The 15,139-nt window shown below is 41.1% G+C and overlaps 1 protein-coding gene across 2 annotated transcripts in view; it reads left to right on the top strand.

The window, feature by feature from the left end:
* Positions 1-15,139, top strand: part of fndc1 (fibronectin type III domain containing 1) — a 331,091-nt gene that overhangs the window by 232,956 nt on the left and 82,996 nt on the right. For both annotated transcript variants that reach the window (XR_010963686.1, XM_067989150.1), the window contains exon 17: positions 8,437-8,565. Coding sequence is in view for 1 of the 2 variants with exons in the window: in XM_067989150.1 (XP_067845251.1) it covers positions 8,437-8,565 (129 nt within the window). In the remaining variant the exon portion in view is untranslated. The remainder of the gene's footprint in view (positions 1-8,436; positions 8,566-15,139) is intronic.

The following is a 15,139-nucleotide window of genomic DNA, read 5'->3' as shown; positions in this document are numbered from 1 at the left end:
AGGAGACAGTAGCGGAACATTTGGATAAACATAATTTAATAGGACAAAGTCAGCATGGCTTTATGAAGGGGAAGTCATGTCTGACAAATTTGCTTGAGTTCTTTGAGGACATAACGTACAGGGTGGATAAAGGGGAACCAGTGGACGTAGTGTATTTGGACTTCCAGAAGGCATTCAACAAGGTGCCACATAAAAGTTCATTGCTCAAGATAAAGAATCACTGGATTGGGGGTAATATTCTGGCATGGGTGGAGGATTGGTTATCTAACAGGAAGCAGAGAGTTGGGATAAATGGTTCATTCTCGGACTGGCAACCAGTAGCCAGTGGTGTTCCGCAGGGGTCGGTGCTGGGTCCCCAACTCTTTACAATCTATATTAACGATTTGGAGGAGGGGACCGAGTGTAACATATTAAAGTTTGCAGATGATACAAAGATGGGAGGGAAAGTAGAGAGTGAGGAGGACATAAAAAAACTACAAGGGGATATAGACAGGCTGGGTGAGTGGGCGGAGATTTGGCAGATGCAATACAATATTGGAAAATGTGAGGTTATGCACTTTGGCAGGAAAAATCAGAGAGCAAGTTATTATCTTAATGGCGAGAAACTGGAAAGTACTGCAGTACAAAGGGATCTGGGGGTCCTAGTGCAAGAAAATCAAAAAGTTAGTATGCAGGTGCAGCAGGTGGTCAAGAAGTCCAACGGAATGTTGGCTTTTATTGCTCGGGAGATAGAATATAAAAACAGGGAGGTATTGCTGCAGTTATATAAGGTATTGGTGAGACCGCACCTGGAATACTGCATACAGTTTTGGTGTCCATACTTAAGAAAAGACATACTTGCTCTCGAGGCAGTACAAAGAAGGTTCACTCGGTTAATCCCGAGGATGAGGGGGTGGACATATGAGGAGAGGTTGAGTAGATTGGGACTCTACTCATTGGAGTTCAGAAGAATGAGAGGCGATCTTATTGAAACATATAAGATTGTGAAGGGGCTTGATCGGGTGGATGCGGTAAGGATGTTCCCAAGGATGGGTGAAACTAGAACGAGGGGGCATAATCTTAGAATAAGGGGCTGCTCTTTCAAAACTGAGATGAGGAGAAACTTCTTCACTCAGAGGGTCGTAGGTCTGTGGAATTTGCTGCCCCAGGAAGCTGTGGAAGCTCCATCATTAAATACATTTAAAACAGAAATAGACAGTTTCCTAGAAGTAAAGGGAATTAGGGGTTACGGGGAGCGGGCAGGAAATTGGACATGAATTTAGATTTGAGGTTAGGATCAGATCAGCCATGATCTTATTGAATGGCGGAGCAGGCTCAAGGGGCCGATTGGCCTACTCCTGCTCCTTGTTCTTATGTTCTTATGTAATGATAGCGAAGCAGCAGAAATATTGAATTGCCTCAGTATTTACCAGGGAGACTAACAAGGTGGGTATGACATTCGAAGAGGAGATCAAAGAAGGTATAAAGACATTTAAGGTAGAAAGGGAGGCGATAATTGATAAACTAATCAAATTTGAGAGGATAAAACCTCTGGTTCGGATGGATTGCATCGGCGCATATTAAAAGAAGTTGTGGAAGGCACCATATATAAAAATCCATTAAAAAAGGGAATAGTGCCAGAGGACTGGCAGACAGCAAATGTTATTCCTATATTTAAAAAGGGAGATAGAACAAGTCCAGCGAACGAAAGAGCAGTTAGCTTAATATCGGCGGTAAGAAAGATAATGGAATCTTTACTCAAAGATGTATTATAAAAACATCTAGAAAACAAAAATATAATAAAGAGTAGTCAGCACGGATTTCAGAAGGGAAGGTCATGCTTGACCAACCTTATGAATTCTTTGAAGATGTAACTGGAAGACTAGACAAGGGTAATGCAGTGTACATAAGAAATAGGAGCAGGAGTAGGCCAATCGGCCCCTTGAGCCTGCTCCGCCATTCAATAAGATCATGGCTGATCTGATCCTAACCTCAAATCTAAATTCATGTCCAATTTCCTGCCTGCTCCCCGTAACCCCTAATTCCCCTTACTTCTAGGAAACTGTCTATTTCTGTTTTAAATTTATTTAATGATGTAGCTTCCACAGCTTCCTGGGGCAGCAAATTCCACAGACCTACTACCCTCTGAGTGAAGAAGTTTCTCCTCATCTCAGTTTTGAAAGAGCAGCCCCTTATTCTAAGATTATGCCCCCTAGTTCTCGTTTCACCCATCCTTGGGAACATCCTCACCGCATCCACCCGATCAAGCCCCTTCACAATCTTATATGTTTCAATAAGATCGCCTCTCATTCTTCTGAACTCCAATGAGTAGAGTCCCAATCTACTCAACCTCTCCTCATATGTCCACCCCCTCATCCCCGGGATTAACCGAGTGAACCTTCTTTGTACTGCCTCGAGAGCAAGTATGTCTTTTCTTAAGTATGGACACCAAAACTGTATGCAGTATTCCAGGTGCATTCTCACCAATACCTTATATAACTGCAGCAATACCTCCCTGTTTTTATATTCTATCCCCCGAGCAATAAAAGCCAACATTCCGTTGGCCTTCTTGATCACCTGCTGCACCTGCAAACTAACTTTTTGATTTTCTTGCACTAAGACCCCCAGATCCCTTTGTACTGCAGTACTTTCCAGTTTCTCGCCATTAAGATAATAACTTGCTCTCTGATTTTTCCTGCCAAAGTGCATAACCTCACATTTTCCAATATTGTATTGCATCTGCCAAATCCCCGCCCACTCACCCAGCCTGTCTATATCCCCTTGTAGGTTTTTTATGTCCTCCTCACTCTCTACTTTCCCTCCCATCTTTGTATCATCTGCAAACTTTGATATGTTACACTCGGTCCCCTCCTCCAAATCGTTAATATAGATTGTAAAGAGTTGGGGACCCAGCACCGACCCCTGCGGAACACCACTGGCCACTGGTTGCCAGTCCGAGAATGTACCATTTATCTCAACTCTCTGCTTCCTGTTAGACAACCAATCCTCCACCCATGCCAGAATATTACCCCCAATCCAGTGATTCTTTATCTTGAGCAATAATCTTTTATGTGGCACCTTGTTGAATGCCTTCTGGAAGTCCAAATACACTACGTCCACTGGTTCCCCTTTATCCACCCTGTACGTTATATCCTCAAAGAACTCGAGCAAATTTGTCAGACATGACTTCCCCTTCGTAAAGCCATGCTGACTTTGTCCTATTAAATTATGTTTATCCAAATGTTCTGCTACTGTCTCCTTAATAATCGACTCCAAAATTTTACCCACCACAGATGTTAGGCTAACTGGTCTATAATTTCCAGCCTTCTGCCTACTACCCTTTTTAAATAAGGGTGTTACATTGGCAGTTTTCCAATCTGCCGGGACCTTTGCCGAGTCCAGAGAATTTTGGAAAATTATTACCAAAGCATCCACAATCCCCACTGCCACTTCCCTCAAGACCCTAGGATGTAAGCCATCAGGTCCAGGGGATTTATCCGCCTTGAGTCCCATTAATTTACTGAGTACCAATTCCTTCGTGATTTTAATCGTATTTAGCTCCTCCCCCCTTCGAGCCCCCTGTTTGTCCAGTGTTGGGATATTCTTAGTGTCCTCTACCATAAAGACTGAAACAAAATATTTGTTCAGCATTTTTGCCATCTCCATGTTTCCCACCATTAATTTCCCGGTCTCATCCTCTAAGGGACCTATGTTTGCCTTAGCCACCCTTTTTCTTTTTATATAACTATCTGTTTTTATATTTTTTGCTAATTTATTTTCATAATCTATCTTCCCTTTCTTAATCAATCCTTTAGTTACTTTTTGCTGTCTTTTGAAGACTTCCCAATCTTCTATCCTCCCACTAAGTTTGGCTACCTTATATGTCCTTGTTTTTAGTCGGATACTATCCTTAATTTCTTTACTTAGCCACGGATGGCTGTCATTTCTTTTACACCCTTTTTTCCTCAGTGGAATATATATTTTTTGAAAGTTGTAAAATAACTCCTTAAATGAAACCACTGCTCATGTACCGTCTTACCTTTTAATCTATTTTCCCAGTCCACTTTAATCAATTCCGCTCTCATACCATCATAGTCTCCTTTATTCAAGCTCAGTACGCTTGTTTGAGAACCAACCTTCTCACCCTCTAATTGGATATGGAAGTGTAATATGTTTGGATTTTCAAAAGGCCTTCAATAAGGTATCACAATGTAGACTTATGACTAAGGTCAGAGCATATGGAGTCAGGGGACAACTAGCAGAATGGATAGCAAGCTGGATGCAAAATAGAAAACAGACTGGCAAAAGGTGGGAAGTGATGTTCCACAGGGATCGGTGTTGGGACCACTGTTGTTCACAATTTACATTAATGATTTGGACTCAGGAATCGGAAGTGCAATTCCAAAATTTGCAGACGACACTAGATTGGCGGGTATAGTTAATACAAAGGAAGAATCCGTTAAAATGCAAGAAGACATTAATAAACTTGCAGCATGGGCATGTAATTGGCAAATGAATTTTAAAATATAGAAGTGTGAGATAATGCATTTTGGAAGGAAGACTAAGGAGGCCACATATTGCTTGGATAATAAGAGTCTAAATGGGGTAGAGGAGCAAAGGGATCTTGGGGTACAGATACACAAATCACTAAAAGTAGCAATACAGGTGAATAAGGCCATAAAAAAGGCAAGCCAAACACGAGGGTTCATTTCTAGAGGGTTAGAATTGAAAAGCAGGGAAGTTATATTAAACTTGTATAGAACCTTGGTTAGACCACACCTGGAGTACTGTGCACAGTTCTGGTTGTAGAGACGCAGAGAAAATGTTTTCACTTGTGAGAGAATCCAAAACTAGAGGTCATCAATATAAGATAGTCACTGATAAGTCCAATAGGGAATTCAGGAGAAACTTCTTTGAGTGGTAAGAATGTGGAACACGCTACCACTAGGAGTAGTTGAGGCAAATAGCATGGATGCATTTAAGAGGAAGCTAGATAAGCACACAATAGGGAAAAGAATGGGAGGGCTTGCTGATTGGGATAGATGAAATGAGGAGGATGAGGCTCAAGTAGGGAGGGAGGAGGCTCGTGTGGAGCATAAACACCGTTATAGACCAGTTGGGCCGAATAGCCTGTTTCTGTGCTATAGACTCTATATAACTCAATGTGACTTTCACTTTAACCATAAGTCTACTGAGGGAACCTTGTTAGTTTTTTTGGAGGGTCCGTCACTCAGTTTTGCTTGCCATGTGCTTTGCAGCTCCCGCAACCAGAGATGGTTGTATGAGTGGTTTCGTCCAAGGTCACATCCAATCCCACTCTTGGCTAGTTGCCAGTCAGTACACCAGAGGACTGCTATATGCTCAGTTGTTCTTCACAGCAGCACCGCTGAGGTCAATTGCTTGCTTCAAGTAAAGATGTATAAAGATGTATAATATCTACCACTACTTTAATAAATTTGTTCCATAATTTGATGTTGGCCGTGCAACATTTCATTTCCTCTCACAAGAACCTACTGAGTTACTTCTATTATAAAATAATGGCTTCTAGTTACAATTTTTCTACAAACACTACCCAAAGAAATCTTTATGCCTCGGTTTCAGATGCATATTGTACCCAGAGGAAACCAATTCTCCAATACTTTTTGAGCATTCGATGCTTTGGTAGTGCAGTGGTTGGTTATGGTACTGGACTAGCAACCAAATATTTGAGAGTTCAGATTCCACAACTATATTAGAAACTTCTTGGGCTACCAAAATGATAATCGTTGCTTGCTTTTAAACCATTTGTATCTTCCTAGTGATCTCCGTTCACACTTCAACTTCAATTAATTGTCACGTTTGATTTGCAGAAGTCCTTCTCACAGTTTGGGTGAATATTTTCTGATTCCCTTAGAATAGTACACCATTGAAGTGTGCAGGTTCTGAACAAACAAACAATTGAACTTTTGCGTCAGATTGGATAAGGTTAGTCGGCTGCCTTCTCTGATGGACACTAGTGAATCAGTTGGCTTTCTAGCTTTCATTGGCCTAGTCGACAAATTATCGTTCACCTTTCTTCAGTGTGCAGTAGCTCTATATGAACTGTTCATTCCTCTTCCTTCTGAATGGAGTAGTTCTATCGATTCATCCCATCTCCCTCATTGTGCAGTAGTTCAACCTGATCTATTCATTCACCTCCCCTCTGTGTCCAGCAGCTCTGTGATCTGTCCATTCACCTTCCCTTGGTGTGCAGTAGTTCTGTGAGATCTGTCCATTCACCTTCCCTTGGTGTGCAGTAGTTCTGTGAGATCTATCCATTCACCTTCCCTCCTCTTGCATTCCATCACATGCCCCCTTATTGTGTTTATTCTCAGCGCCAGTAAACAGTTTCTCAGGATTGAACTTATCGATACCCTAAACTATTTTGAATACCTCAGGAAGTATCCCTCTCTGCTTTATCAAGGGGTTCGAACCGGTGTTACAAATTTACCTTTTGAAAGATCCCTACCAAATATCAGGTCCGTAAAACTACCTGTTTTTGCACTTTCAACAATGCTCTCCTCATCTGCTCAAATAATTCAGTCTTTCTTTTGACCTGTGATTCATTACAATTCCTAGTTATTATTTCTTTGCTTTGATGTCCAGATCTCCACTCAAATGTCCTGAGTCATTCCCTCATCTTAGGTTAAATCATCTTTCTTAATTTTGATAACTATTGGATACTCTCGTGTTAGCAGGGCTGCTACCCCCAAAGAAAAACATAATTTTGTGTTCCTGTTGAGCAGTTTTAAAGTTGGCTGTATATTAGTTGTGTGTCTTCAGTTTAACCATGTTACTGTTTTTTAAAAAAAAATGCTGTGTAACCTAGAACAAACAGACCCGTGTACCTGTCTGAAAACCCTAATCATGGGACAAATGCATTTTGGAATGAAATTTACCGGAGATAAAGTTCACTGAAGTGATTACCCTGTCTTAAAGACAAAGCACTAAAGATTTTGCTGATGCTGTTGAAATTTTGTTACCGACTCAGACTTCAAATCAGTCGTCAAATTGACATGAAGGCCCAGAAATTGCTGCAAAAATAATGTCGAGTTCACGACGCTCGCCATTATTGGTTCGTAAAAAACCCCAGCAATTTGTGGCAAAGATGAGATATGCCACAAGTTCTGATTTGCCACAAATTGCTGGACATTTTGCCACCGTTAGCCTCGACAAGACCAAAAAAATTGGAAACTCGCCATGTTAAGAAATTGCTGGCTTTGTTCCATAAATGCGAATTAATCTCGCTGGAGCCATTTAGGGCTGGTAATTCATGTCATGAGGACCCTGTTAATGATGCGATTTATAGTTCTGACATGCCACTCAACCTTGGAGGCCCAGAAAGGGAACAGTGAAACTGTGAAATCTCACTCCCACAGGTAGTAAATTTTAAATTTTAATTTTTTTTCTTACTTTTCCTTTCTATTTTCTTTGTCTCTCTCTCTTAATCCAAACTTTCTTTCCCACTCTATTTCTCTTTCTAGCTCTAATTTGACTCTAGTTTACCCTATTTCCTTCTCCGTCGTTCACTCTGTTCCTCTCTATCTTTTTGTTTCATTGATTTAAGGAGATAGACGATTGAACATTCAGGAAGTCTCAGATGCAACGTTGACATTGGTGCGCCATTATCAATTTGCATTTCCAGCAATTTGCAGTGCAAATATAGTGCGATCTGAAGGGTGAGGAAAAAAGTCCAGTTCACGTTGCTCGTTGTGTGATGCCACATTCCAACGTGTTGAACAAGAACTTTCTCACTGCTTCAGACTGCTGATTACATCTTAATTTTGTAAAACAAAAGTGTATAAATTATTTTGCAATTTTCTGAATCCTGTGAACTTTAAGATTTTTCTAAGCATTGATGAATGTTTACCATTTAGCTCTTTTTTAAGCATGTATGATGTGACTGTATTTTATCAGAAATTGGAACATTGAACTCACCTTAGAGACTAGAACAAATCTGCTTCAATTTTTTTTTAAAGATGCAGTGCTATCATCAAATCTTTGATATCTTATAATACCATTGCATATGGCATGTTGAATGAGAACTCCCAGAGCTAGGAGGGATCCGTGTAGTATTTTGGAGACAGCGGGATTAAAAAACAATTAAAATGACAGATTTGACCATATTTCGATGTAGGAGTATGCAATTCCACCTATTAAATTATCTATATTGTAATGGAAACTCTCTTTGTTAGGATATCTTTAATACTGTTCCTAATCGTGAATTGACCAGTACTTACCGGCATCTCCACATCATGACCAGTACTTTAGACAGGGTTTTAGGACATAGTGCAAATGACTGAGTAAATCTGTACTGATATTCTCCAGAAGGACAGGCCCTCTTGATGGCAAAATTGAAACCAAGTTCATACTGGAAGCTTATAACAAACCTGTGCAATCTTAAAGTGTTTAAAATCCATTTTTATTATATTTTCCAAGGTTTTCAGCTGGTTGCAACTACTTTACCTTCAACAACTGAGCCTCCAACAACGACAGAGCCTGTGACTAGGTCATTCCACACGATTCCACAGTCAGTGTTTGACATGGCAGGGAACAAACGATTTGTAGGTGTGTACACAGCTTTAAAGATTTTACTAATCCACTCAATGTTCTCTCATTTACTCATTATCATGCGTTCTCATTTAGGTAGCAAGGTGGGAACTAGTTCATGGAATTAATGGCAGCTTTCAGTGTTGCTCCATCATTGCTTAATAGGGATGAGATGGCAAGAAAAATGATGGATTCTTTTATTGAGAACCAAAAGGACCTGTTAGTAGTTCCATGATCCCATGCTACAACTGGGAGTGCAGGGTGGAGATAGGGTGACAACATTGTAGCCCCAATTCTCTGACTCGCACTCTTTGTGAATGATGGCGCCCTGTTGTGTATATAGGATCACAGGATTTTCCCTTATTAAAATAACCATTTTTATCTATGTAAGGACTTGCACAAAACCAGGTTATAGTCCAACAGTTTTATTTTAAATCACAAGCTTTCGGAGCTTTCCTCCTTCGTCAGGTGCCAAGGCGCCATGGAATCCAGGGTGCCTTGGCACTTTGGATACAAAACTGGCTTAGTGGCAGAAGGCAGAGGGTGATGGTCGAAGGTTGTTTTTGTGACTGGAAGCCTGTGGCCAGTGGGGTACCACAGGGATCGGTGCTGGGTCCCTTGCTGTTTGTGGTCTACATTAATGACTTGGATATGAATGTAAAAGGTATGATCAGTAAGTTCGCTGATGATACAAAAATTGGTAGGGTGGTAAATAGCGAGGAGGATAGCCTCAGTCTGCAGGACGATATAGATGGGTTGGTCAGATGGGCGGAACAGTGGCAAATGGAATTTAACCTGGAAAAGTGCGAGGTGATGCACTTTGGAGGGACGAACAAGGCAAGGGAATACACAATGAATGGGAGGACCCTAGGCAAGACAGAGGGTCAGAGGGATCTTGGTGTGCAAGTTCACAGATCCCTGAAGGCGGCGGAACAGGTAGATAAGGTGGTAAAGAAGGCATATGGGATACTTGCCTTTATTAGCCGAGGCATAGAATATAAGAGCAAGGAGGTTATGATGGAGCTGTATAAAACACTGGTTAGGCCACAGCTGGAGTACTGTGTGCAGTTCTGGTCGCCACACTACAGGAAGGATGTGATCGCTTTGGAGAGGGTGCAGAGGAGATTCACCAGGATGTTACCAGGGCTGGAGCGCTTCAGCTATGAAGAGAGACTGGGAAGATTGGGTTTGTTTTCCTTGGAGCAGAGGAGGCTGAGGGGGGACATGATTGAGGTGTACAAAATTATGAGGGGCACAGATAGGATGGATACGAAGGAGCTTTTTCCCTTCGTTGAGGGTTCTATAACAAGGGGACATAGATTCAAGGTAAAAGGCGGGAGGTTTAGAGGGGATTTGAGAAAGAACTTTTTCACCCAGAGGGTGGTTGGAGTCTGGAACTCACTGCCTGAAAGGGTTGTGGAGGCAGGAACCCTCACAACATTCAAGAAGCATTTGGATGAGCACTTGAAATGCCATAGCATACAAGGCTACGGACCAAATGCTGGAATATGGGATTAGATTAGACAGGGCTTGATGGCCGGCGCGGACACGATGGGCCGAAGGGCCTCTATCCGTGCTGTATAACTCTATGACTCTATGACTGCACCAGTCTTCATGTAACTTACTTATTCAAAAAATAATTGGTTTTACAAATTATCTCATTATTTCCTGGCAACTGGTTCAAAAGTGGCATAGGTGGACAACTAAAGATGGGTCTCTTGCCTGCCCTCTTGGCTGCAGAGGCGGCATGATCTGGGAACATAAGGGGAATATAAAACAGAATAATTTTATGTCATTATATGTCTTTATGGTTGTCATGGATATAAGACCTCGCTCTATGACTAAGCTCAACACACTAACAGCATGATCTAATGAATTTCATTCTACATCTCCGCTAAAGGGAGCTTTGCTTGGTCTGCCACTTGCCTCTAGAAAGAGGTGAAAGGTATCTCAGAACCTACTGGGTTGTATTAAACCATTATCCATGCTAGTAGTATTTCTATGTTAAAAAGGTACATGCTTTTTTTATTCATTCTCGGAATGTGGTAATGACTGGCAAAGCCAGCATTTATTGCCCATCCCCAGTTGCCCTTGAGAAAGTGGTGGTGTGCTCCCTTCTTGAACTGCTGCAGCTTGTGTGGCGTAGGTGCTCCCACAATGCTGTTAGGTAAGGAGGTCTAGGATTCTGACCCAGCCGCGGCAATATATGTCCAAGTCGGGTTGATGTATGACTTGATGGAGAACTTGGAGGTGGTGGTTCCATGCACCTGCTGCCCTTGTCCTTCAAGGCAGTGGAGGTCGCAGGTTTGGGAGGTCCTGCCGAAGAAGCCTACGCGAGTCTCTGTAGTGCATCCCGTAGATAATACACACTGCAGCCACGGTATTCCGGCAGCGGAGGGAATGGATGTTTAAGCCAGTGGATGGGGTACTGATCAGGTGGGCTGCTTTGCCCTTGATGGTGTCGAGCTTCTTGAGTGTTGTTGAATTAAGAAAAAACTAATTTAGAATATGAAATAATTTCCTCCAGTTGTGAGTAAGACTTTATAATTAGTTCACAACTTTGTTGCTCAGGTCACATTCATTCATGCAATGATGTTGTATTTCTCATTTTCCCACCGTATATTCTCTATTGTTTAGATATAAAAGTTACCCAACCATTTCCCTCTGTATATCTAAGTAATAACTGCTCATACTCTAACACCTTTGGGAATGGTAATGTGTTTTCAAAAAACCACTTCAGAAGTGCAGTCCCGTCTCACTTTTCATCATCCTGAATTCAGTGGAACAAAACAAATGACCTATTGCAATTAAGGAAGAGCCTTTCTGTAACATAAAGGTCTAACAGGAAAAAAATAAATGAATTCCTGTCAGTTGTCCAAGTTGATATTATTTCTTTTCTTTTATTAATATTAGCTTCACCAATCAAATAGGCTTTTGTTCTGCGGTGGCCAGTTGTGCTGGTCATAGTGTCCTACAACAGTGAGGAAAAAAAAGCTTTAATTCTGCACCTTTGTTTAAATTAAATATATAGCACAAATATCAATGAATATTTGGGAGGGAATGGGATAAAACACAGAAATTGGTCACTAATGACAACACAATCCATTAAATCTAATGCATTTCCATCAACACTGATGGCTAACAAAGCAAGAACATGCATTTTTATAGTGCCTTTCACATCCTCAGGACATCCCAAAGCGATTCACAGCCAATTAATTACTTTTGAAATGTAATCACTGTTGTAATGTAGGGAAAAACAGCAGCCAATTTGTGCACAGCAAGGTCCTACAAACAACAATGAGATGAATGACCAGTTAATCTGTCTTTTAGAGGTGTTGATTGAGGGATAAATGTTGGCTTGGGCACTGGGAGAACTCTCCACTCTTCTTCAAAGAGTACCATGGGATCTTTTACATTCACCTGAGCAGGCAGACGATACCTCCGGTAATGCAACATTTCCTCAGCACAACACTGAACTAAACCACAAGCAGAGTAGTTGACATGCGCAGAAATGGACATGAGGACACTAGGCACTGATGATATGACACAACATACCTTTGAACCCAAATGTTCATTTTGAAATGAAAATTTGGGTCAGTATTATGGATTTAACAGGGCCAATTGAGCAGATCTCTTTAAGTGCTTTGAATCCATTCAGCGAGGCCTTGCCAATAATTGGCTCTCAGATTAGCCTTCATTCAATAACCACCAGTACTGCTGGTTGGCTTTGGTTGACCAGGTCAGTTTTCTATAATCATTCTCATGAGTCACCAAATCCAAATCAGTACATTTGCTTCTTCACTAGTGTTCCCGTTACTGCTACAGTCTCTGAACGTGAAGTAAAAATCTTATTTCAAAGCTCCTTTTCTGCTTTGGTGCTTTTACTTTCACTGTGAATTGTGGTGGCATGTTTTTAATCCTGAAAATCATCCCAGATGGCATAGCAGTCAAACTGGGTAAACATTGTTTGAAAATTCCTACTAAGACATGACAAGACTTATTCCATGGTGCGCTGGACTGTACCTTATGCATGGAGTTGCATAAACAATGTCTGCCGGAGAGTTCATTTTACAACGAATGTTTGTTTAAGGATTCACACTAATCAATTAATGTTGCATATTTAAGTATTGGTTTAGATTTCCTAAGCAGCAGACTGCTGGCAGCACAAACATTCTGATAACCGAGAAGGTGTATCATATCTTGCAACTAAAAAAAAAGTTAAGCAGTCAATTGTAAAGTCTGAATATTGCAGTATTCTTAATATGTTATGAAGAGAGGCTAAATAAATTAAATCTGTTCTCGTTGTAAATGTAGCTGGAAGATGCAACATCTAAGTTTTTAAAATCTTGATAATAAGCTAAGGAAACTAGAGAAAAGATTCCCAGCTTATTCAGTCTTTCCTGATAGTTATACTGCTTCTATTCCAAGCTCTTCGTCAGAAGAAAAGGGCTGTTCGTCTCATTCTGATTCCAGTTAGATTACTGTCATTTTTCTTCTGCCTTTGCATGGTGAATGGAGAAAAGTACAAATGCTTCCAGGAGATGATATTTGAATGTAGAGAGACTCTCGCATGGCATACCTGCCACATTGTCAAATTTCTGCTTGCCTACAGGTTATTTGGAGCTTTCCCGAGACTTCCTTGGGAGCATGGCCACCCAAAAATGATCATCTCGCACTTTTTTTTGAAATCTTGAGCATTCCTTAAATATCGTGTAAAGTAATCTGAATTTATCGGATGAATAAATTTCACAAAAGACCTGGCAACTTACTCGAGCAGTACAGAGGCAGTTTTTCCTCTAAACAATGCACTGACTAATAAAACAGACTGTTCCCATCCACACAGAACGGTAGAAATAAAAGATATATTATCCTTCAGGTACTTATCGTACTGCACACTAATATTTGCCTAGAATTACATAGAATTTAAAGCACAAACAGGCCATTAGGCCCAACTGGCCTATGCCGGTGTTTATGCTCCACACGAGCTTCCTCCCACCATACTTCATCTAACCCTATCTGCTTATTCTTCACACTCATGTACTTATCCAGCTTCTCCTTAAAGGCATCTATTCTATTCGCCTCAACTAGTTGTAGCAAGTTTCACATTCTAACCACACTCTGGGTAAAGACGTTTCTCCTGAATTCATTATTGGATTTATTAGTGACTATCTTTTATATTATGACCCCTAGTTTAGAACTCCCCACAAGTAGAAACATCTTCTCTACCACTCCCCTATCAAACTGCTTCATAATTTTAAAGACCTCTATTAGATCATCCCTCAGCCTTTTTTCTAGAGAAAAGATCCCCAGCTTATTCAGTCTTCCCTGATAGTTATACTGCTTCTATTCCAAGTATGCTTATATGCTCTTCGTCAGAAGAACAGTTTAGAAGGTCAGAAGAAAAGGGCTGTTCGTCTCATTCTGATTCCAGTTAGATTACTGTCATTTTTCTTCTGCTTTTGCATCAATCCTATATCCCTCCCCTTCCTGTTGAATTTGGTTTTTTTTGGACTGCTTCAACCAAGACTTCATTCATTGTACTTTATGGCTGTCTGCTCTAGATTAATACCTCACAAATGTGAAGCAGTCATTCCTTAAGCTACATTGGAATACATTTTCCAATCGGTGATGTTTTAATGTATCTTATTTAGTTTCCTTAGCTTATTATCAAGAGTTTAAAAACTTAGATGTTGCATCTTCCAGCTACATTTACAACGAGAACAGATTTAATTTATTTAGCCTCTCTTCATAACATATTGATTTAAGATCACGACCATTCTTGCTTTTTTTTGAACCTCCTCTGTGTTTTATTTTGCAAATATATTGAACGAAACGGGGCACAGTATTTCATTTGTAGTCGTATCAGTGGTTTGCAAGCATCAGCATTCCTTCTTTGATTAATACTCTGAGACATACCTCAACATTATGTTGTCATCTCACAGTTATATCCAGTGAAGAATAATGGGTAGCAGTGAATTATTAAAAGGCTGTTATCTAATTGAGGGGTTCAGATGGATCAATAAACTGAGAGGGAAATTGAATTTTTTTTTTTATTATTCGTTCCTGGGATGTGGGAGGTGAGGCCAGCATTTATTGCCCATCCCTATTGCCCTTGAGAAGGTGGTGGTGAGCCGCCTTCTTGAACCGCTGCAGTCCATGTGGTGAAGGTTCTCCCACAGTGCTGTTAGGAAGGGAGTTCTAGGATTTTGACCCAGTGACGATGAAGGAACGGCGATATATTTCCAAGTCGGGATGGTGTGTGACTTGGAGGGGAACGTGCAGGTGGTGTTGTTCCCATATGCCTGCTGCTCTTGTTCTTCTAGGTGGTGGAGGTGCTGTCGAAGAAGCCTTGGCGAGTTGCTGCAGTGCATCCTGTGGATGGTACACACTGCAGCCACAGTGCGCCGGTGGTGAAGGGAGTGAATGTTTAGGGTAGTGCCAATCAATTGGGCTGCTTTGTCCTGGATGGTGTTGAGCTTCTTGAGTGTTGTTGAAGCTGCACTCATCCAGGCAAGTGGAGAGTATTCCATCACACTCCTGACTTGTGCCTTGTGGATGGTGGAAAGGCTTTGGGGAGTCAGGAGGTGAGTCA

Source organism: Heptranchias perlo, chromosome 8, assembly GCF_035084215.1.
Source record: "Heptranchias perlo isolate sHepPer1 chromosome 8, sHepPer1.hap1, whole genome shotgun sequence".
In the NCBI taxonomy this organism is placed as follows: Eukaryota; Metazoa; Chordata; class Chondrichthyes; order Hexanchiformes; family Hexanchidae; genus Heptranchias; species Heptranchias perlo.
This window is presented reverse-complemented; position numbering and strand designations above follow the sequence as displayed.